Here is a 24,382-nt window from a genome sequence, read left to right on the forward strand (position 1 = left end):
ACCCACACACCTACCCACCCACCTACCAACACACCCACCCACCCACCCACCCACCCACCTACCAACACACCCACCCACCCACAGACCCACACACCCACCCACCCACCCACCCGACCCACCGACCCACCGACCCACCCACCTACCCACCCACCCACCCACCAACACACCCACCCACCCACCCACTCGTCTCAGGATCAGTTTGTGTCTATCAGTCCCATGTCCTCATCTTGGTCAATCCATTGGCCTCTCATTTTGTCTCGTTGTCCATGTATCTTTATATGGCTTGACACAAGTCCTTAAAAGACAAGGGCCGACGTAAATCAGTGCAGGCAGATGGAGAAGTCTGTTTCCACTTCCAACTCCGTGAGGTTTCCATTGCCGTCCTCTTTTTTAGTAATGAACCAGTCTCAGGGCTGAATCTCGTTCTGTGGTGTGAAGAAGTCATTGTTCTCTTTTCACACTACTGTGCCGACCAGAACCAAACTGTCCTGGCTTGGAGATGTTCTTATCTTTTCACAGGGTCCTTTTTAGCATGGTTCCAGGCAGCAACTGTAGTATATTTGTGTTGAGTAACCAGGCCAAACTGGCCAGCTCACTACATCATAGCTTTTGCTCAATCAGGGCTGAATCTCGTACTGTGGACGTGTAGGGATGTAGAGATGTAATGTCCATGTATTCCTCAAGCATTACAACAACAACTTTAAAATGTTGACATTTGTCCCAAAACTTTTTTTGACTTTGACATAAGCGTTGAATTGTGACTTTGAGTCCGACCTCAGGGCTGCATCTCGTACTGTCCCTCAGTGGCGATGAAGAAGTCATTGAGAGTTCCCTGCAGGTGTTCGAAGGTGGGCCGTTCCTCTGGTCTCTCCTTCCAGCATGTCATCATGAGGTCATACAGCTCCGCAGGACAACCCTCTGGACAGGGCATCCTGTAACACTTGTCCAGGTTACGGATCACATCAGGGTTTGTCATACCTGGTGGAGGAGGGAGGGAGGGGGGGGGAGGGAGGGAGGGAGGGAGGGAGAGGGAAAGAGAGAGTTGGGCAGGGTTACAAGAGAGAGAATGGGAGAGGGAGAGAGGGAGGGAGAGGGGGGAGTTAAGAGAGAGAGAGGATATTCCTCCTGCCCAGGTCTGGTCTAGTGATGTTGCTGATGACTCCAGACCACCGCTGGCGACGAGGGTTTGAGCCCTGTCTCTGGCATTCCTGTCTGTGGTTTGAGCCCTGTCTCTGGCATTCCTGTCTGTGGTTTGAGCCCTGTCTCTGGCATTCCTGTCTGTGGTTTGAGCCCTGTCTCTGGCATTCCTGTCTGTGGTTTGAGCCCTGTCTCTGGCATTCCTGTCTGTGGTTTGAGCCCTGTCTCTGCCATTCCTGTCTGTGGTTTGAGCCCTGTCTCTGGCATTCCTGTCTGTGGTTTGAGCCCTGTCTCTGGCATTCCTGTCTGTGGTTTGAGCCCTGTCTCTGCCATTCCTGTCTGTGGTTTGAGCCCTGTCTGTGGTTTGAGCCCTGTCTCTGCCATTCCTGTCTGTGGTTTGAGCCCTGTCTCTGGCATTCCTGTCTGTGGTTTGAGCCCTGTCTCTGGCATTCCTGTCTGTGGTTTGAGCCCTGTCTCTGCCATTCCTGTCTGTGGTTTGAGCCCTGTCTCTGCCATTCCTGTCTGTGGTTTGAGCCCTGTCTCTGCCATTCCTGTCTGTGGTTTGAGCCCTGTCTCTGGCATTCCTGTCTGTGGTTTGAGCCCTGTCTCTGCCATTCCTGTCTGTGGTTTGAGCCCTGTCTCTGCCCCTCTTCTATCTCTCTCCCTCTCTATCTCTCTCCCTCTCTATCTCTCTCCCTCTCTACTTTCCTCAATGTTCTTTCGATTGGAATTCCAATTTCCTTTAAAAAAAGACATTATTCCTGTAAGCAATGTTTTTACCTGGATAGGGAATTCTTCCATAGGTGACTATCTCAGTCAGCAGGATGCCGAAAGACCAGACGTCTGACTTTATACTGAACGTCCCAAAGTTGATAGCCTCCGGAGCTGTCCACTTAATGGGAAACTTAGCACCTGATGTGTGTGTGTGTGAGAGAGAGAGAGAGAGAGAGAGAGAGAGAGAGAGAGAGAGAGAGAGAGAGAGAGAGAGAGAGAGAGAGAGAGAGAGAGAGAGAGAGAGAGAGAGAGAGAGAGAGAGAGATATGAACTTTGATGTGATCCATAACCTGGACAGGTGTTACAGGTTGTAAATACAACCCATATTTATGTTTATTTATTTTCCCATTTGTACTTGAACTATTTGCACATCGTTACAACACTGTATATAGACATAATATGACATTTCTTTTGGAACTTCTGAGTGTAATGTTTACTGTTAATATTATATTGTTTATTTCACTTTTGTTTACTATCTACTTCACTTGCTTTGGTAATGTTAACATACGTTTCCCATGCCAATAAAGCCCTTAAATTGAAATTGAATTGAGAGCGAGAGAGAGAAAGAGCGAGAGAGAGATTGAGAGAGAAGTTTGGAAATGTGCTGTGTTAAATGAATCATCAATCCATTTCTTAAGCAATAATGTTATTTTCTCAAAGTGGAAAATGATACACATTTAGAACGGAACCACAGATAAGCTTCAACAGCGATTAATTTTAGTTTTGAGATAAGCAAAGGCGTAGACCACAAAGCAGGATAGATTAGTTAGCCAGCTAACTTGCCTAAATATTCTAATATTCTGAAATAACTTTTTATTTTGGGGAAAGATCAACTTGAAATGGGCACGGTCTAATTGACTCAACAACCAAAAACACATATCTAAGTTTAGATGTCTTAATGAACCAGAACATCTATAGTTATTTCTGGTTGCTTATCAAAGTTAGCTGGCTAACTCACTGATCCTGTGCTGTAGTATACCTGTCTGTTCTCACTAGTTCTCAATCAACAACAATCAGTTTACAGTCAGACACTTTGGAATATTTGCATCTAATTAGTTACATTTTTCTTGTGCCATTTCTGTGACTATTTATCTGAACCAGAATGCTTACACCTCCCAGTAATGACCTACGCTATCATCTAAGGCCGGGATTCAATCTGATCGCGCTTTGTTGACAATGTTTTAAAGGCAACGTTCCTGCATTCACGACAAACGCTGCGGTACGTCGGCTCAACCGGAAATTACCTTTAAATGGCACATTGTTGATAAAGTGCGATCGGATTGAATTCCGGCCAGTGTTGTCATCTAAGTTATTAGTTGTCTTGGAAACTAAGAGCCGTGTTACTTCCCACCACTAGGCTACACATGTTACTGAAATGTAAACTGACGTACTTACTACATCTCGATAGTTGCCCCCCTTGAAGCAGGGCACCATAAACATAATTGTCTCATTGAGCCAACACTCCTACAGTATAAATGGAAATGTATAGAAGATTTTGCTAATATTTTAGACTTGTTTTATTGCGTTTTTACCTGAAATTGCAGTCACAGCCTGTTACATTCTGAAATTGTCGTTAGTAGCTGCCGGCTGCACTGAGCCACGCGAAACTAAGGAAGCTCATTCCCACCACCAAAAACATGTACAATTTAGATCATACAAATAGGATATGTACTTTCATTTGTAACATTGTGTGGTGATTTCAGAGGTGGCACCACAGGTCCCAGAGTGTGTGTGGGGGGGGGGGGGATTGTTTTCCTGGGGCCCAGAGTTTTTCTTGATCTGGTAGTAGGCTAACCTAACCAACTCCGGACCCTTATTGTAGCATATGACCAGGCAGGTCGTTCAAGATTGATGTCGAAATTGGACGTCTATCCATGTCCTGAGGACGTCAGGAAATGCCTTCAAAACCGGCCACTAGGGGCAACAGTGACCCCAATTACCATCAAGTAGGCTAGGGTTTTATTAGGGCATTGTGGGCGGGGATGGTGGATCAACATATTCCCATGACTCTGCATCAGAAGGTTGCGTGTTTGATCCCAGTGGTGGACACTGGTTTTGTATTTTTTATTTTAACCCTGTCCCAAACCTTAACCCTTACCATAACCATTTGGAATGAATGCCTAAACTTCACAGACTCTGTGGCTGTGTTATCTAGTGGGAACCCATTAGCACAGCAGGCTCTGGTGCCTTCTTCCCGTGGGCTCAAAATGAAAGAGAAAATCCTACCTGCTCGCTCTAATTCTTTAGAACCTCGTCTGTTCTCCTTTTTGTTTTGTCAACTTTTCGGCACGTTCTCTGTGAAGTAAGCTAAGGGAGTTTTGTAACTTTTTCCACCTAGGCTTGGTGCCATCTGGAATCTATCTATTTAGGATTTTTCTCACTATAGCTGTTGGATTTTCCCTGACCATCTGATGGGCCGCAGCCATCAATCTGTAAGTCTCTGCTCTTTTGATCTGTGGTTTTGTTTTAGTTGTGTTGTGTTAGTTGTGTTCTAGCAGGTCTCCAGTAGTTGGGCTCTAGCATGCCGACCGTAACCATGGTGGTTGGTTAGGCTGGCTAGGCTAATAACTAGTTGGCTAAATAGCTAACATTAGCTGGCTGGCTAGCTTGCTGGCTAGGATAACTGCATATAGCTAACATTATTTGATAACTGGTTAGATGGTGTTATGTATCTCCAAAACTTTGGTTTAATTTACTTCGGAAAGTATTCACACCCCTTGACTTTTTCCACATTTTGTTGTGTTACAGCCTGAATTTTAAATTGATTAAATTGATATTGTTTATTATATATTTCACTTGCTTTGGCAATGTTAACATATGTTTCCCATCCCAATAAAGCCCTTAAATTGAATTGAATTGAGAGAGAGAGCGAGAGAGAGCGAGAGAGCGAGAGAGAGAGAGCGAGAGAGAGAGAGAGAGAGAGAGGGAGAGAGAGAGAGAGAGAGAGAATTTAGGAAATTTGCTGTGTTAAATGAATCATCAATCCATATCACAAGTGTAGTGTATTAAGATTATGACTTTCTTAATGGAACCAGAGGGGATGTTTATGTTAGTTCAAAAGTAGCCATTTGTAGGGTGACGCCCCAGGGGAGACAGGTGATTGGACAGCAGAGGGAGCAACCCATATTTTTGCATTGTTTATAAGTATATGCTGGAGGAAGAAGAGGTTAGAGCAGCCATTGCAATCTGGGACGTTGCTCTCCGGGTGATCTTGACACCTGTAACTCATGCTGAAAGCTTGTGATATGAATAAACTTATGATCAAGGTTCAGTATGAGCGGACTCCTTTGTTTATCAGCAATGACTAGCAACTTTTACTCGATACCACACAAGCAATAATGTTATTTTCTCACAGTGGAAAATGATACACATTTAGAACGGAAACACAGATAAGCTTCATTGCATCAGTGATTAATTTAGTTTCGAGATAAGCAAAGGGGTAGACTGCAAAGCAGGCTAGATGAGTTAGCCAGCTAACTGAAATAACTTTTTATTTTGGGGAAAGATAAACTTGAAATGGGCACGGTCTAATTGACTCAACAACCAAAAACACATATCTAAGTTTAGATGTCTTAATGAACCAGAAAATCTATAGTTATTTCTGGTTGCTTATCAAAGTTAGCTGGCTAACTCACTGATCCTGCGCTGTAGTATACCTGTCTGTTCTCAAGGGTGTGAATACTTATATAAATTAGATATCTGTATTTCATTTTCAAAAAAATGTGCAAAAATGTCTAAAAACATGTTTTCACTTTGTCATTATGGGTGATACATTTTTTTTTTTTACTCAGGCTGTAACACAACAAAATGTGTAATAAGTCAAGGGGTATGAATACTTTCTGAAATCACTGTAGCTGTAAGCTAGTTGTTGATAGCAACTGGCTGACTAATTCAGTGCTAAAATAACTTTAGCAGGCTAGTAAGGCTAACGTTAGCATGCTAGTTGGCTAACATTAGCAGGCTAGTTGGCTAGCAACCATGCAAGTTGATCTGTATTTGCTTTGTAAGTTGGCCAAACATTTTATCGAAACCAGTAGTCATGAGTGCAAACGATCTGGTTTAGTTTGAAGTTATGCATTTGAAGTTATTCAAGTTGGAGTTTACATTATAGGGTCCTCCATATTACATCACGCCCCGGAAAAACATTTTCCACATGACTTCAGCATTCTTCAGAATTCTTGATCGACTTCATGTAATAGAAAAGTGAGGTGTAACACCTACCACCTGGAACTTTGCACGTGAGGTGCGACAGGGACTTTTCATGCATATACTAATGCAAATCCATATGTTACACGTGGTTACGTTTACGCTACCTACCCTTTAACCGGCAGGTAGCTTAGTGGTTAAGAGCGTTGTGCCAGTAACCGAAAGGTCGCTGGTTCTAATCCCTGAGCCAACTAGGTGAAAAATCTGTCGATGTGCCCTTGAGCAAGGCACTTAACCCTAATTGCTCCTGTAAGTCGCTCTGGATAAGAGCGTCTGCTAAATAATGTAAATATAAACCCTTAACTTTTAACCTTTAACCATTCGGAATGAGTGTTAATGACTTAGAAACATAACCCTTAACTTAGAAATGGGACGATGCAGCAGCAGGAGCAACAAAAACACTTTGAAATCTGACGTTTGGAGCAACTTCGAAATCTGACGATTGTAGCAACTTCGAAATCTGACGATTGGAGCAACTTCGAAATCTGACGATTGGAGCAACTTCGAAATCTGACGTTTGGAGCAACTTCGAAATTTGACGTTTAGAGAAGGTGGATGTACCTCTAATTCTAGAATGATGACTGTGAGAGCTTGTTGGTATGACAGTAAAAAATCAGCTGTAAAAAAAAACGGTTTTATATGGGCTATGATGGGACCAGATAATTTTTCTAATCAGGTCGTATGTTGTTGTTTTTTAACTCCTGGAAAAACTCCTGGCCCTAGGGAGGATGAAAACATTAAAACCCTTTACACTGACAAATAAATAACAACTGCTATTGGACCAAAACTAACAGGGCTGAGCTAGCTGTATGCAGGGTTGCAGGGTCTGTAATTTAAAGATACTCAGGCAGTATGTCATCACTATTGTGTTGATTGATTAATTCCAGTCAATCAGTTTGGATTAAAAAGGCCCAGGTAGTCTAACCACCTGAAGTGTGAGTATAAAACCACATTTGATCACATTCACATTTTCTCAGAACACAAATAAATGGGCCTATTTTAGGCCATAAAAAACATGACGCTGAGTTTACAGATGGGATCAAGATGGGATCAAGATGGGATCAGGTGGGATCAGATGGGATCACCGGCAGCTGTGGTTGTTAACAGTAGACTTCAGTTGATCAGACTGAAGCACAGACTAATTGTGCATGTTGGCAAATCTTTTTTTTTTTTTTTTTTTTTTTTTTGCTGGTTGGTATGAGCTCCCATATAAAACAGCCCATTGTGGTGAATTCACTTACACCCACTTTTTCAGTCGCAATTTTGCTTTTCCTACATGTAATGATTGATAAAAATGAAGCCTGGTTTGTTGTAATGTTTAAGGTAGGCGTACTGTACTGTTATGTTCGCATGAGAGGGTTAATCATTCAAGGCTAGTGCTACTTGAGGAAGACATGCCGTTAGCAACTCTGTGCTTTTGTCTTGAAGCTAAAATTGCTGTATTATTCAACGGTGTAATATGGTTTGGTTGCATTATTCACTATTGTAATATGTTTCAGAAGAAACGTTTCTGTCATTGTCTAATAGTTTGTGGTTCTTTCTGGCTAGTGGCTACTGTGATATTTACGGTTAATTTGAGCTGCGGACGAAGAGCGTCGCGTTGCAACGAAAGGTAAGACAAGGATGTGAATTGAAAAGCAGAATTCTCTTCCGCCATCCGGCACCTCTCCTTCATATCTCGTAGAGGGAATATGGCCTAAAGTTTTGTTTTTCACAGGCAGACCATTTCTGATCTTTTGCCAGTAATTGGTCAAAAGATCAGAATTGGGCTGCCTGTATAAACGCTGCCTAATAGTCGTACCTTCCTGTGCTGTGTACTCGGTTTCTATGATTCTGGCCAGGCCAAAGTCTGCTATCTTGCAGTGGAGAGTCTCATTGACCAGAATGTTGGCAGCTCGCAGGTCTCTGTGGATATAGTTCTTCTTCTCAATGTAGGCCATACCTTCAGCTATCTAGTATATGAGAGAGAAAGAGAGAGAGAGAGAGGGAGAGAGAGAGGAGAGAGAGGAGAGAGAGGAGAGAGAGAGAGAGAGAGAGAGAGAGAGAGAGAGAGAGAGAGAGAGAGAGAGAGAGAGAGAGAGAGAGAGAGAGAGAAGAGAGAGAGAGAGATAGGAGAGAGAGAGAGAGAGAGAGAGAGAGAGATCAGTTAGACATTTCTAGACAGTCATTTTTACAAAAAGCTTGCTGAGTTCTAAGTTAGATCAAATAGAATCATTCTGATTGACCCAAATGATTGCTAAAAACACAGAGCCTCGTGTAGGCTTGACACATGCATCACCGGATGTCAGACCATTTCAACACTGTTACTTATTTTGTTCCTATGCAGTCTTAAGAGTGTATCTCCCCACAACGCCCCTTCACTCCATTCTGGTAAGACCTCGGGGTACAGGGTGATACTGGCACAGTCATGTGTGTCCCAAAATGGCACCCTATCCCTTATATAGTGCACTACTTTTGACCAGGGCCCAGGGTCAAAAGTAGCGCACTACATAGTAAAAAAAGGATGCCATTAGGAACGCAACCCCTTGACACAGTAAAGTGGGTTTAGACAGGATATGTCCTCTCAAAGGAAGTGACACGTGTGGTCTCAGGGGGGCGCATGCCACGGTGGCTGGAAGAAGAAAAAAAATCACTTGACTTCCTGTCCGGATGTTAATGATGGAGGCAGCAGGGTGGGGCTGGAAGACCCAGCAGTACACAACCATCTCTTCTTAGCCCGCCGCAGGAACCACCTCATTTTACACACTAGCGAGCTAGATCTGACACTTTCCACATGCTTGTGCAGCAACAAAAAAAAAAAAGAAGAAGAAGCCTGCTTTTAAAACCTGTGGTGCGATGGACTATAAATAGTTGAGTTCTTTGAAATGTTTAGTTTTGTTTCCTCAACTGGTGAACAACTCAGTAGCTGCCTCCCAAATTGCACTTTATTCCCTACCTAGTGCACTGCCCATAGGGCCTATGGTCAAAAGTAGTGCACTATATAGAAATAGGGTGCCATTTGGGACACACGATAAGTAGTGCATACGGTATTCAGAGAGAGAGGGAAACAAGCGTTTACATGTCTAGCGTTTCGGCTCAGGGATTTGAAGCTCTTCAAATTGCCAAAAGCCAACTGTTTGGCAAAGAGCTGGCCATCTTTCAGCATTTTAAATCAAGACATGGTTTTAGGAGATCGAATATAGGCGTATAGCAGTTGGCATATGATACATCTTAGAGAAGAACACTGAATACACAATCTACCAGATCACGTTTTCAATTTCTTCTGGGCCTTTTTTTATTTATTTAATTTTTTTTACATTTGACTCCTACAATGAAGTCAATTTAGAAGAATGACTTGTGTGAGGTCCCACCTGGGCTGACATGTCTATCAGCTTGGGGAGCTTCAACTTCTTGCCCTCGTCTGTTTTTAGGAAATCCAACAGGCTTCCTATAGATGAGAAAACATGAAGCACCAAAAAGCCATTAGAACTGTAGCACTTTACTTCACAGTAACATAAATATCTAGGTTATCCGAATGCAGAAACCCTAACCCATTGTTACCGCATACTGTACATTTCTACAAAAAAATACCAGGTTAATACCAGCTAAGTACCAATGGAAAGACCATAAAAGAAAGTGTAACCCATTTTCTTAATAACATTTCCTGCAACGCCTAAAGCATACAGCGGTGTGCTTCCCGTTGAGATCTTATAATTTACTAGAGTGGCCGATAATGGTAGCCATCTTGGTCAGGAATAAATTGCAATAGGTCGTTATCAATAAAAACGTCACAATAAGCTGCGTTCCATTTGCCTTCTGGGGGGGGCAAGGAGACGTCCACCTCCACTAAAATCATTGACAACTGCGTGCCGTTTTCAAGGGATTGCAAATAATAATAATATGCCATTTAGCAGACGCTTTTATCCAAAGCGACTTACAGTCACGTGCGTGCATACATTTTTACGTATGGGTGGTCCCGGGGATCGAACCCACTACCCTGGGCGTTACAAGCGCCGTGCTCTACCGATTGAGCTACAGAGGACCACACAATAAATGTTACCATTATTTGGTTGTAATATCGTCACCTCTCGAAGAGCATAGTCAGACCTTGCGAAACTATTGCACACATTTATCTCTATCGTCAGAGTTGCATGCTTTTCGTGATCAGTTGATCAGATTTCTTGGCGGCTAATATCTCGTTAATATTGGCCGCCATTTAATTGGGCATTTAAGTGATATAAAGTTAAAGTACCTGACAAGTATGACCTTATGAGTGGTTTAGGCCTTTGTGGGCTCTGCCTGTCAAGTAGCATGTTGGCTAAGTTAGCTGATAATGTTTACTTTGCAATCTACTGGTAGCTAGAAATGTTGTACAGTTGGCTAAACATTTGGTGGTAAGTAATGTACTTTTTTTTTTCTCCAACCAACATAGCTACCTAGGTTAGCTAACGTTATCCCTTTTCCAACATTGTTTTTTAGAGCGTTTTAATCGTGATTGCTGCTGATCAGACATGAGAGGCTACATTGATTGATGGACCACGTCAAATTGGCTAGCTAGCTAGCTAATGACAGATCACGCCATTAATAGTATTTAATAAGCTAACGTTCAATGGGATAAACTAGATGCCTATATCCAAATATTGTTTGATTTGCTTGCCATCTATAGTAGTGATGACAGTTGTCAGTAAAAATAGGCTAGTGTCAATTCTTTCCAAAAAAGCATAATCTCAGATGAAGCAAGCCAAATGACACAAGTTGTTTGCTTAGCTAGCTAGCTACATACCAAATGGATAGGTTATTATAACTGTAACGATAGAGCTAAATGTGCGCAATTGTTTAGCATGAAATAATCGTAAGTGTGTAGTTCTGACTGTTGTTTTAGTAGTTCTGATCTTTATTAAAACCAAATAGTTGTAACATTTATTTGATAATCCCTTGAAAACGGCACACAGTTGTCAATGGCTCTATAGGAGCACGGGGTTCTCCTTGCTCCCCAGCAGGCAAAATCGAACGTTCTGCAGTGTATCGATAACAACCTATTGTTTTAGTCATGTTGCTAGGATACCAACGTCCACTCTAATGTCTCTATTTGTAATTCCATGGTCAAAACACACAGACTATCTCTCTCTCTCTCTCTCTCTCTCTCTCTCTCTCTCTCTCTCTCTCTGTCTCTCGCTCTCTCTCTCTCTCTCTCTCTCTCGCTCTCTCTCTCGCTCTCTCTCTCTCTCTCTCTCTCTCTCTCTCTCTCTCTCTCTCTCTCTCTCTCTCTCTCTCTCTCTCTCTCACCATTGATCATGAACTCTGTGACGATGTAGATGGGTTCCATGGTGACGACGGCGTGGAGGCGTACCAGTCTGTCGTGTTGCAGCTGCTTCATCAGGTTAGCCTCCTGGAGGAAGGCCTCGGGCGCCATGGTCCCTTCCTTCAGGGTCTTCACCGCCACCTTCTGACTGCCCTTGTAGTAACCTGGCCATTGGGACGAAATATGGGAGCCCTTATATTAACCTGGCCATAGGGACGAAATATGGGAGCCCTTATATTAACCTGGCCATTGGGACGAAATATGGGAGCCCTTATAGTAACCTGGCCATAGGGACGAAATACGGGAAGAACCCCCGAGTCATAAGACTTATGTGAACGGACTGATGACAGACTTATGTAACGGACTGATGACAGACTTATGTAACGGACTGATGACAGACTTATGTAACGGACTGATGACAGACTTATGTAACGGACTGATGACAGACTTATGTAACGGACTGATGACATACTTATGTAACGGACTGATGACAGACTTATGTAACGGACTGATGACAGACTTATGTAACGGACTGATGACAGACTTATGTAACGGACTGATGACAGACTTATGTAACGGACTGATGACAGACTTATGTAACGGACTGATGACCGTTTGGAGAAAAGTGGGAAGAACGTTAATGCAAAGCTAAACACAAACAAACACAAACGTTGCCTCAGCATCTCTCGTACCCATCCAGACTTCTCCAAACTGTCCTGCTCCCAGCTTCCTGACCATTTTCAGCGTGTCTCTGGGGATCTCCCACTCGTCCTGGGCCCACGGCTGCATGGGGGCCTTCGATTTGCAGGGGGCATTCAGACGCTGACACAACCCATCACCCGTACCTGTGACACGGCAACAGACCCCAGAGAGAATTACATCCTGTCAGCCGTCCCTGTGACACGGCAACAGACCCCAGAGAGAATTACATCCTGTCAGCCGTCCCTGTGACACGGCAACAGACCCCAGAGAGAATTACATCCCGTCAGCCGTCCCTGTGACACAGCAACAGACCCCAGAGAGAATTACATCCCGTCAGCCGTCCCTGTGACACGGCAACAGACCCCAGAGAGAATTACAAGCTGTTCCCTATGTATTGCACGTTATTGTTATTGATTGCGGTAGAGCACCCAGCCAGAAGGCATCTGAAGACCTATAACAAAGGTGATTTGGTGAACCATGCTCGCTAGCTGAGTAACGTTTCCAGAGGCCTGAAGATTTGCATACACAGAAATAACACACAAAAAACTCTGCCATGTTTTTAAAGTCTTCCCTTTACACGACATGGATTCAATCAGATCAAGTGTTAAATGGTGATAGCAGGCACCCACATAGCGGATGTTTTTGATGTCGGAGGTGAAACTGTGTTGGAGCAGTCAAATCAGTGAACAGCTGCTCTTGAGACCATTGTCTTGAAGCCACACCCGCCCCACTCATGTTAGAAGTTCAGTACGAGAAATTGTAGAAATAATTACGCACACATTTTAAAAAATCATGCAACAAAATAAAGAGGATTTCTATCATCATAATGGAGGTGTAGATTACATCTAGTGTTGGAACTTGGAAACAAGGCTGCGTGCAAGGTCCAAAACAGGACGTTTCCGCAGATCCTTTTTATCACATGCTATGAGGCTTTTTTTTAACACCAACACTTTTTTTTTATATTCATTGATGATGTTTGTGTATCCTTGTTGCGTTTTTATGGTGTATTTATTGGCAATGTATGAATTGGCTGGTGCAATCAAATTTCCCCTCTGGGGGATTCATAAAATACTATCTAATGGTAACTCTGGTTTAGATGTAATGCCAGGAGCTACTTGTGGATTTAACGGTTCTAAAGCAGTTCCACCTCCGACACGTCATAACAACCGCTATGCGGATGTCGGCTAAAACGGATCTGATTGGATAGAGCCCCATAATGAGAGAAACATTATGTGTGACATAAAAAATAAAAAAAAGATGGCGCCGATGGAGAAGGCCGACATCTTACGAGTTCCAACCCGACTTTGCTATTTAGTGACTTTTTTCGACTTCAACTCCGACTCAGCTGTTCCGGAGTGTTCCCTTCTTCAAACCGGACCCTATTCCCTTGTTTCATCAGCTACCAACATGCTGCAGGTGGTAGACGGGCTGACGGTAGACGGGCTGACGGTAGACGGGCTGACGGTGGACGGGCTGGTGGTAGACGGGCTGACGGTAGCGGGCTGACGGTGGACGGGCTGGCGGTAGACGGGCTGACGGTAGACGGGCTGACGGTAGACGGGCTGACGGTAGACGGGCTGACGGTAGACGGGCTGACGGTAGACGGGCTGGCGGTAGACGGGCTGACGGTGGACGGGCTGACGGTAGCGGGCTGACGGTGGACGGGCTGACGGTAGACGGGCTGGCGGTAGACGGGCTGGCGGTAGACGGGCTGGTGGTAGACGGGCTGGCATCCTGCTGAGACTGAGATTAAGAGAAAAATGTCCTCCAGAATTTGATGGATCATTCTAGAGTCTCCTATCAGAATAGTGGTACTCAGTGATGTGTTGTATTGGATTTGCCCCAAACATAACACTTTGTATTCAGGACAAAAAGACAAATAGTTATTTTGCCACATTTTTTGCAGTATTACTTTAGTGCCTTATTGCAAACAGGATGCATGTTTTGGAATATTTGTTGCACTATATTCTGTACAGGCTTCCTTCTTTTCACTCTGTCATTTAGGTTAGTATTGTGGAGTAACTACAATGTTATTGATCCATCCTCAGGTTTTCTCCTATCACAGCCATTAAACTCTGCAACTGTTTTAAAGTCACTATTGCCCTCATGGTGAAATCCCTGAGTAGGTTCCTTCCTCTCCGGCAACTGAGTTAGGAAGGACGCCTGTATCTTTGTAGTGACTGGGTGTATTGATACACCATCCAAAGTGTAATTAATAACTTCACCATGCTCAAAGGGATATTCAATGTCTGCTTTTTTTTTTTACCCATCTACCAATAGGTGTCCTTCTTTGCAAGGCATTGGAAAACCTTCCTGGTCTTTGTGGATGAATCTGTGTTTGAAAATCACTGCTCGACTAAGGAACCTTTCAGATAATTGTATGTGTGGGGTACAGAGATGAGGTAGTCATTCAGAAATCATGTTAAACACTATTATTACACAGAGAGTGAGTCCATTAAACTTATTATGGGACTTGTTCAGCAAATTTTTACTCCTGAACTTATTTAGGCTTGCTCTAACAAAGGGTTTGAATACTTATTGACTCAAGACATTTCAGCTTTTCATTTTTAATTAAGTTGTAAAAAATTCTAAATACATAATTCCACTTTGCCATTATGGGGTATTGTGTTTAGGCCAGTGACACGACATCTCAATTTAATCCGTTTTAAATTCAGGCTGTAACAGAACAAAATGTGGAAAAGTCAAGGGGTGTGAATACTTTCTGAAGGCACTGCACACACACAGACCGACGCAACACAAACACACATACATACACATTACACTCACACACACACTCACACACTTTTACACTCATCATTTGCTGCTGCTACTCTGTTCTTTATTTTACCCTTATTATTATCTATCCTGATGCCTAGTCACTTTACCCTGCCTTCATGTACATATCTACCTCAAATACCTTATTATTATCTATCCTGATGCCTAGTCACTTTACCCTGCCTTCATGTACATATTTACCTCAAATACCTTATTATTATCTATCCTGATGCCTAGTCACTTTACCCTGCCTTCATGTACATATCTACCTCAAATACCTTATTATTATCTATCCTGATGCCTAGTCACATTACCCTGCCTTCATGTACATATCTACCTCAAATACATTATTATTATCTATCCTGATGCCTAGTCACTTTACCCTGCCTTCATGTACATATCTACCTCAAATACCTTATTATTATCTATCCTGATGCCTAGTCACTTTACCCTGCCTTCATGTACATATCTACCTCAAATACCTTATTATTATCTATCCTGATGCCTAGTCACTTTACCCTGCCTTCATGTACATATCTACCTCAAATACCTCGTACCTCTGCACATTGATCTGGTACTGGTACTTCCTGTATATAGCTCCACATTGATCTGGTACCGGTACTTCCTGTATATAGCTCCACATTGATCTGTTACTGGTACTTCCTGTATATAGCTCCACCTTGATCTGGTACTGGTACTCCCTGTATATAGCTCCACATTGATCTGGTACTGGTACTCCCTGTATATAGCTCCACATTGATCTGGTACTGGTACTTCCTGTATATATCTGGTACTTCCTGTATATAGCTCCACATTGATCTGGTACTTCCTGCATATAGCTCCACATTGATCTGGTACTTCCTGTATATAGCTCCACATTGATCTGGTACTTCCTGTATATAGCTCCACAGTGATCTGGTACTTCCTGTATATATCTGGTACTTCCTGTATATAGCTCCACAGTGATCTGGTACTTCCTGTATATATCTGGTACTTCCTGTATATATCTGGTACTTCCTGTACATAGTTCCACAGTGATCTGGTACTTCCTGTATATATCTGGTACTTCCTGTATATAGCTCCACAGTGATCTGGTACTTCCTGTATATATCTGGTACTTCCTGTATATAGCTCCATTCTTGTGTATTTTATTCCTCTTATGTTACACATTTTTATTTTCTGCGTCGTTGGAAAGGGCGCGTAAGTAAGCATTTCATTTTAAAGTCTACAACCGTTGTTGTTTTTTTCTCGCCGCAGGTGACAAATAAAATAATTGGATGTGATTTAATGAGAGAGAACCTTTCTGCCTTACAGGCCTGCTTGTTTGGTTATTGGGCTGTTTCTGGGGTGGAGAGCTGGCCTGCTTGTTTGGTTATTGGGCTGTTTCTGGGGTGGAGAGCTTTACAGGTGTTTCTGAGCTGGCCTGCTTGTTTGGTTATTGGGCCACCGCAGCAGAGGAAAGAGCACTGCTCACCTCGACAGGAAATGAAGCACAACGTGAGGCAGAGGTCCTCCTTAGCTTTTAATCAAGATAACTCTACTCCACTATATGAAGAGTTGACTTCCTGCCAGCTGGTTAATAAGATCCATTTTAACTCTAATAAAGACAATAAAGCACAACCTGACGGCCATTTTAACTCTAACAAAGACAATAAAGCACAACCTGACGGCCATTTTAACTCTAACAAAGACAATAAAGCACAACCTGACGGCCATTTTAACTCACGGGTGTAATGCTTGATCAGCTCCTGCAGGGAGGAGAAGGAGGTGGAAGGGGAGATGTAGAACCCTCCGTTGTCCAGGCTGCGGATCTTGTAGTGTTTCACCACGTCCCCTTGCTCCGCCCCTGCGTCTCTGATGGACAGGGAGAATGCACCTTTGGGGGCGACATGACAACGATACGTACGGTATTAGTGTGGTTTTAGCTCACAGCTTTCTGAGGGCTTTCAGTCCTTGTGATATCAGTTAGTTTGTACGTCGGTCCTGTTAATGTCAGTTGTATGGTTGCACGTACAAGATGGATGATTTGACCATTCCAAGTCTTTCAGTGTTAAAAGATCCCAACAGGGAAATATTTGATGGAGCTATTTTGAATAAGAAAATGTTGTGTTGTTATGGAAATGGTGATCTTTGTACTTTAAAAGGCAGAGAGGATGTAATGATTCAGACCTTTGCTGGTCTCACTCTCTCGGACTAGAAACGATCCCACTTTATTCCCCGGAGCCAGGAGCAGACGCTCAGTCTCTCTACGACTCAGGTCCTTGAAAAACCATCTACAATACATGATCAGGGAAGAGTTGTCATATAATGTGTTACGTACTTAGCATACTGATACAGGAAAGGAAAGTGGTTTTCATTTCCTTTCAAGGTGAAGTACGTACTGTAACCGTATCATAACCCATGCATCGAAATGTTAAGTTATCAAAAAAATAAAATGGCTGACGTGTGAGAAGATTAACTTACTTTTCTACTTCTAGTGTGTCCGCTCTGGCCACGTATGTACATGGAATGTACCCCTCCTCTCCCGTCACCAGTGACCTAGCAAGCCACCAGTCCCCATTCCTTCAAAGAACAACGAGAAAGAGCACCGTTGGGAAAGATATGGCATACGGAAGCAAAACCGGACGGACATCATGAAAATGATCGGAGAGGTGGAGGGTAGAAGAAGTTCAGGAGGAAAAAAACAAAAACAAAATATAATTATTGTAAAATGGACTGTGTCCATAAAATGTATATAGTAAGTATAGGCTGGAAGTAGAGGCCTGGGCAATGTTGTTCACTAGTTTACCCCAAGTAGGGAAAGGGGTGGTGGGGTTGAAAAGTAATTAAGGGGAATAAAAAAATAAAAAAAATAAAAAGAACAACGACAGAGTATGTTTGTGTATGTTGTTACACATCAAACAGAAGCTAGGTACGGTGCCTCCAAAGGTACTATCCTTATTATCAGATTGAGCATATGTTATCAGGACCGTTGTCTGAGAACTATACATTAGCATGACATCTCCCTAATATTTATATTTTTTTATTTAACTAGGCAAGTCAGTTTAGAACAAATTCTTATTTACAATGACGGCCTACACCGGAATCAAACCAGGGTGGCTGTAGTGACGCCTCAAGCGCTGAGATACAGTATCGTAGATCGCTGCGCCACTCGGGAGCCCTAATAAGGAATTAGGCTGTATTGTACTCACTCCTGGAGGATCTGAAGTTTCTCTCCCTTTCTGAACGGCAGGTCATTGTCAGTGGTTGGTTTAAAGTCGTGCAGAGCCATGACAAGGTCTTCGTCTGGAAGGGACAGGAATATATGTAAGGGTAAAGTTTGCTTCATATCAAGAAATAAGGATTTCATATCAATACAACTCAGTGTAGTCTCTGACAAAAGTGGTCATTGTAAAAGGGTTTCCAAAATGATGTTCTGAAATAGGTTGACAAATGATGTTCTGAAATAGGTTGACAAATGATTGACAAATGGTGTTCTGAAATAGGTTGACAAATGATGTTCTGAAATAGGTTGACAAATGATTGACAAATGGTGTTCTGAAATAGGTTGACAAATGATGTTCTGAAACAGGTTGACAAATGATGTTCTGAAACAGGTTGACAAATGATGTTTTGAAATAGGTTGACAAATGATGTTCTGAAACAGGTTGAGAAATTGTAACTTACCATTACCGGAAGCCTGTTCTCTATTGTGTGCCTGAGTGGAGAAAACATATTTGTGAGAATGATAACATGCCACATAATCATTATTCATAAGACACCAAATAAATCTAGAAAAATCAGTAACCATATTTATCCCTGATTACATTCACATCTTGGTTGTCATACATGAATGGGGAAAATATTTGGAAAAGTGTCCTGTTTAAACGTCCTGTTTTGAGAAAGGGTGAAAATAATTGTCCACTTTCGTTACTCTATTGTCATATTTCATTCTTACTGTGTGGTTGGAGGAGTTGGGTGTACAGTGTATTCAGAAAGTATTCAGACCCCTTCCCTTTTTCCACATTTTGTTACGTTACAGCCTTATTTTAAAATGTATTACATTTATTTATTTCCTCATCAATCTACAGACAATAACCCATAATGACAAAGCAAAAACAGGTTTTTAGAAATTTTAGCAAATGTATTAAAAATTAAAAACAGAAAGACCTTATTTACATAAGTATTCAGACCGTTTGCCATGAGACTCAAAATTGAGCACAGGTGCATCCTGTTTCCATTGATCATCCTTGAGATGTTTCTACAACTTGATTGGAGTCCACCTGTGGTAAATTCAATTGATTGGACATGGTTTGGAAAGGCACATACCTGTCTATATAAGGTCCCACAGTTGACAGTGCATGTCAGAGCAAAAACCAAGCCATGAGGTCAAAGGAATTGTCCGTAGAGCTCCGAGACAGGATTGTGTCAAGGCACAAATCTGGGAAAGGGTACTGTCGTATCGAGTAAATGCTGGCAATTATTGCTGATAAACAAAGGAGTCCGCTCATACTGAACCTTGATCATAAATTTATTCATATCACAAGCTTTCAGCATAAGTGACAGATGTCATGACACCCGGAGAGCGACGTCCCAGATTGCAATGGCCGCTCTGCTTTCCTGTGCCTCCAGCATATACTTATAAACAATGTAAAAATATGGTCGGGGGAGAAGGGCCTTGGTCAGGGAGGTGACCAAGAACCCGATGGTCACTCTGACAGAGCTCCAGAGTTCCTCTGTGGAGATGGGAGAACCTTCCAGAAGGACAACCAACTCTGCAGCACTCCACCAATCAGGCCTTTATGGTAGAGTGGCCGGATGGAAGCCACTCCTCAGTAAAAGGCACATGACAGTCCGCTTGGAGTTTGCCAGAAGGCACCTAAAGGACTCCCAGACCATGAGAAACAAGATTCTCTGGTCTGATGAAACCAAGATTGAACTCTTTGGCCTGAATGCCAAGTGTCGCGTCTGGAGGAAACCTGGCACCATCCCTACAGTGAAGCATGGTGGTGGCAGCATCATGCTGTGGGGATGTTTTTCAGCGGCAGGGACTGGGAGACTAGTCAGGATCGAGGGAAAGATGAATGGAGCAAAGTACAGAGAGATCCTTGATGAAAACCTGCTCCAGAGCGCTCAGGACCTCAGACTGGGGCGAAGATGCACCTTCCAACAGGACAATGACCCTAAGCACACAGCCAAGACAACGCAGGAGTGGCTTCGGGACAAGTCTCTGAATGTCCTTGAGTGGCCCAGCCAGAGCCCGGACTTAAACCTGATCGAACATCTCTGGAGAGACCTGAAAATAGCTGTGCAGCGACGCTCCCCATCCAACCTGACAAAATTTGAGAGGATCTGCAGAGAAGAACGGGAGAAACTCCCCAAATACAGGTGTGCCAAGCTTGTAACGTCAAACCCAAGAAGACTCGAGGCTGTAATCGCTGCCAAAGGTGCTTCAACAAAGTACTGAGTAAAGGGTCCGAATACGTATGTAAATGTGATATTACACTTTTTTTATTTGTAATAAATTTGCAAACATTTCTAAAAACCTCTTTTTGCTTTGTCATTATGGGGTGTTGTATTTTAGAATAGGTCTGTAACGTAACAAAATGTGCAAAAAGTCAAGGGGTCTGAATACTTTCTGAATAGCTTTGAGTTGGGTGTATATCGATACTTACTGTGTGGTTGGAGGAGTTGGATGTATATAGATAGTTACTGTGTGGTTGGAGGAGTTGGGTGGATATAGCTACTTACTGTGTGGTTGGAGGAGTTGGTGGATATAGCTACTTACTGTGTGGTTGGAGGAGTTGGTGGATTGAGAGCATTTCCCTGAGGGATGAGTTTCATCTTTCTGATGTTTCTGACCACTGCAGCTGGAACCCATTGTTTTTAAACGGTCCGATCCACATCAGTTTCTCTCGGGTCATGCCCCGGGCTGAAAATTAAAATAGCAATTAATCGATCAAGCAATCAATCAATCAATTAATAAATCAATCAAATCAATTAATCTAACTTTCTACCCCAGAGGAGAGAAAGTTGATTTGTGAAAAGGGGAAACATGAGTCCATACAAAAGAGTGTAAAAAAATAAAAAATAAAAAAAGGCTAGTGTTTATCTATTAACCTTCTTGGATACATAAAGTGAATATTAACTTCACGGTCCTGTCGGTTTGTGGACACAACACCTAACACTAACATGCTGGATCCAAACAGTTGCTAGGTCACCTGCTGCGTACTGCGTACAGCAATGCTCTATACGTCTCAAAGAAAGCTGTAGAGGATCTGAGATGTCCTCTGCGTCTGAGGTGGCACCCTATTCCCTAGTGCACTACTACTGCCAGCATGGGGCCTGGTCAAAAGTAGTGCACTATAAATAGGGAATAGGGTGCTATTTGAGACGCAGATCGGTTTCCCGCATTCGATGGTTCTTTTAAAATGCATCATTACTACAGTACAATGTTAACACCTAAAGTGTTTCAAATAAACCCTCCTGAGTCAGGTAGCGCCTGATCCGGGTGAACGTGTGTAGATGTACACTGAATGTACAAAACATTAGGAACATCTTCCTAATATTGAGTTGCACCCCCTCACCCCCTTTTGCCCTCAGAACAGCTTCAATTCGTCGGGGGCGTGGACTCTACAAGGTGCCGAAAGGGTTCCACAGGGGATGCTGGGCCCATGTTGACTCCAGTGCTTCCAACAGTTGTGTCAAGTTGGCTGGATGTCCTTTCGGTGGTGGACCATTCTTGATACACACGGGAAACTGTTCAGCGTTCTTGTGTTACAGTTCTTGACACACTCAAACCGGTGCGCCTGGCACCTACTACCATACCCCGTTCAAAGGCACTTAAATATTTTATCTTGCCCGTTCACCCTCTGAATGGCACACATACACAATCCATGTCTCAATTGTCTCAAGGCTTAAAAATCCTTCTTTAACCCGTCTCCTCCCGTTCATCTACACTGACTGAAGTGGATTTAACAAGTGACATCAATAAGGGATCTTATCTTTCACCTGGATTCACCTGGTCAGTCCATGTCATGGAAAGAGCAGGTGTACATAATGTTTTGTACAATCAGTGTATAATGCTTTCAAATATATAATAATATCAATAATATCAAAAAATTATATCAAAAATTACTTTGGCAAGTAAAAATATAATTTCACAAACAACTCTAAAACACAAATTCATATAGCTACAATATTAATTATTATATGTGTTCTTAAATACCTTGAACTTGGTCTTCAGTTGTGTCATCAAAGGTATTCCAGTTTGAAGTGTCTGCTATTTCCTTATTCAATTCTCTCTCTGTCTCTCTCTGTCTGTCTCTCTCTGTGTCTCGCTCTCTCTGTCTCTCTCTCTCTCTCTCTCTCTCTCTCTCTCTCTCTCTCTCTCTCTCTCTCTCTCTCTCTCTCTCTCTCATCTCTCTCTCTCGCTCTCTCTCGCTCTCTCTCTCTATCTGTCTCTCTCTCTCTCTTTCTCTCTCTCTCTCTCTCTGTATCTCTGTCTCTGTCTCTCTCTCCCTTGCTCTCTCTCTCTCTTTCTCTCTCTCCCCCCTCTCTCTCTCTCTCTCTCTCTCTCTCTCTCTCTCTCTCTCTCTCTCTCTCTCTCTCTCTCTCTCTCTCTCTCTCTCTCTCTCTCTCTCTGCTCTCTCTCTGTCTCTCTCTCTCTCTCTCTCTCTCTCTCTCTCTCTCTCTCTCTCTCTCTCTCTCTCTCGCTCTCTCTCTCTCTCTCTCTCTCTCTGTCTCTCTCTCTCTCTCTCTCTCTCTCTCTCTCTCTCTCGCTCTCTCTCTCTCTCTCTCTCTCTCTCGCTCTCTCTCTCTCTCTCTCTCTCTCTCTCTCTCTCTCTCTCTCTCTCTCTCTCTCTCTCTCTCTCTCTCTCTCTCTCTCTCTCTCTCTCTCTCTCTCTCTCTCTCTCTCTCTCTCTCATAACTCAATCATTCAGAAGACACAAACACACAAACACATTGTTAAGCGCCCTGTGGCTTTCCTTAGGGACCACATTAGTTTAACTAGATTAGACAGCAGTAGTGTTTATTTATACTGACGGTCCACTCCCTTTCCTCTATTGGGATGTCCACAATTTCAAAACGGTAGGCAATGCTAATCATATGGTGTGTGTGTGTGTGTGTGTGTGTGTGTGTGTGTGTGTGTGTGTGTGTGTGTGTGTGTGTGTGTGTGTGTGTGTGGTGAGTGCTTGCGTCTGTGCGTGCGTCAGCGGTTTGCAGTGGTCATACATGACTCGTTGACTACAAAAACAATTACGTTAAGCTAACGATTTCTGTTCTATTAGACTACTGATTTCTGTGTTTGGCAGAAGGTTTTTAATAGGTGTATGTACGGGGGGTGGGGATATTAAATACTGTTTTATTAGGTGTATGTACGGGGGTGGGGATATTAAATACTGTATTATTAGGTGTATGTACGGGGGTGGGGATATTAAATACTGTTTTATTAGGTGTATGTACGGGGGTGGGGATATTAAATACTGTTTTATTAGGTGTATGTACGGGGGGTGGGGATATTAAATACTGTTTTATTAGGTGTATGTACGGGGGTGGGGATATTAAATACTGTTTTATTAGGTGTATGTACGGGGGTGGGGATATTAAATACTGTTTTATTAGGTGTATGTACGGGGGTGGGGATATTAAATACTGTTTTATTAGGTGTATGTACGGGGGTGGGGATATTAAATACTGTTTTATTAGGTGTATGTACGGGGGTGGGGATAATAAATACTGTTTTATTAGGTGTATGTACGGGGGTGGGGATATTAAATACTGTTTTATTAGGTGTATGTACGGGGGTGGGAATATTAAATACTGTTTTATTAGGTGTATGTACGGGGGTGGAGATATTAAATACTGTTTTATTAGGTGTATGTACGGGGGTGGGGATATTAAATACTGTTTTATTAGGTGTATGTACGGGGGTGGGGATATTAAATACTGTTTTATTAGGTGTATGTACGGGGGTGGGGATAATAAATACTGTTTTATTAGGTGTATGTACGGGGGTGGGGATATTAAATACTGTTTTATTAGGTGTATGTACGGGGGTGGGGATATTAAATACTGTTTTATTAGGTGTATGTACGGGGGGTGGGGATATTAAATACTGTTTTATTAGGTGTATGTACGGGGGTGGGGATATTAAATACGGTTTTATTAGGTGTATGTACGGGGGTGGGGATATTAAATACTGCTTTATTAGGTGTATGTACGGGGGGTGGGGATATTAAATACTGTTTTATTAGGTGTATGTACGGGGGGTGGGGATATTAAATACTGTTTTATTAGGTGTATGTACGGGGGTGGGGATATTAAATACTGTTTTATTAGGTGTATGTACGGGGTGGGGATATTAAATACTGTTTTATTAGGTGTATGTACGGGGGGTGGGGATATTAAATACTGTTTTATTAGGTGTATGTACGGGGGTGGGGATATTAAATACTGTTTTATTAGGTGTATGTACAGGGGTGGGGATATTAAATACGGTTTTATTAGGTGTATGTACGGGGGTGG

The 24,382-nt window shown here is 42.8% G+C and overlaps 1 protein-coding gene across 1 annotated transcript; it reads right to left on the minus strand.

The window, feature by feature from the left end:
- Positions 1-188: 188 nt before the first annotated feature.
- Positions 189-22,157, minus strand: blk (BLK proto-oncogene, Src family tyrosine kinase). The gene is made up of 13 exons (XM_041859929.2): positions 22,083-22,157; positions 20,643-20,786; positions 18,542-18,572; positions 18,067-18,160; positions 17,339-17,437; positions 17,045-17,148; positions 16,602-16,751; positions 12,091-12,243; positions 11,383-11,562; positions 9,468-9,544; positions 7,919-8,069; positions 1,918-2,049; positions 189-978 (listed from the first exon to the last, which is right to left on the minus strand). The coding sequence occupies exons 2-13, from the start codon at positions 20,733-20,735 to the stop codon at positions 776-778; spliced, it is 1,467 nt and encodes a 488-aa protein (XP_041715863.1). The 5' UTR covers positions 20,736-20,786; positions 22,083-22,157; the 3' UTR covers positions 189-775.
- Positions 22,158-24,382: the final 2,225 nt, after the last annotated feature.

This window comes from Coregonus clupeaformis, chromosome 33 (assembly GCF_020615455.1).
Source record: "Coregonus clupeaformis isolate EN_2021a chromosome 33, ASM2061545v1, whole genome shotgun sequence".
In the NCBI taxonomy this organism is placed as follows: Eukaryota; Metazoa; Chordata; class Actinopteri; order Salmoniformes; family Salmonidae; genus Coregonus; species Coregonus clupeaformis.

What these genes read in the sequence shown, in the direction of transcription:
- blk (XM_041859929.2), bottom strand. Translation starts at nt 20,735, where the DNA reads ATGGGTTCCAGCTGCAGTGGTCAGAAACATCAGAAAGATGAAACTCAT. An exon ending in CCAACTCCTCCAACCACACA is followed by an intron (nt 18,573 to 20,642) that starts GTAAGTAGCTAT and finishes TTCTCCACTCAG; the next exon opens with GCACACAATAGAGAACAGGC. An exon ending in GACACACTAGAAGTAGAAAA is followed by an intron (nt 17,149 to 17,338) that starts GTAAGTTAATCT and finishes CATGTATTGTAG; the next exon opens with ATGGTTTTTCAAGGACCTGA.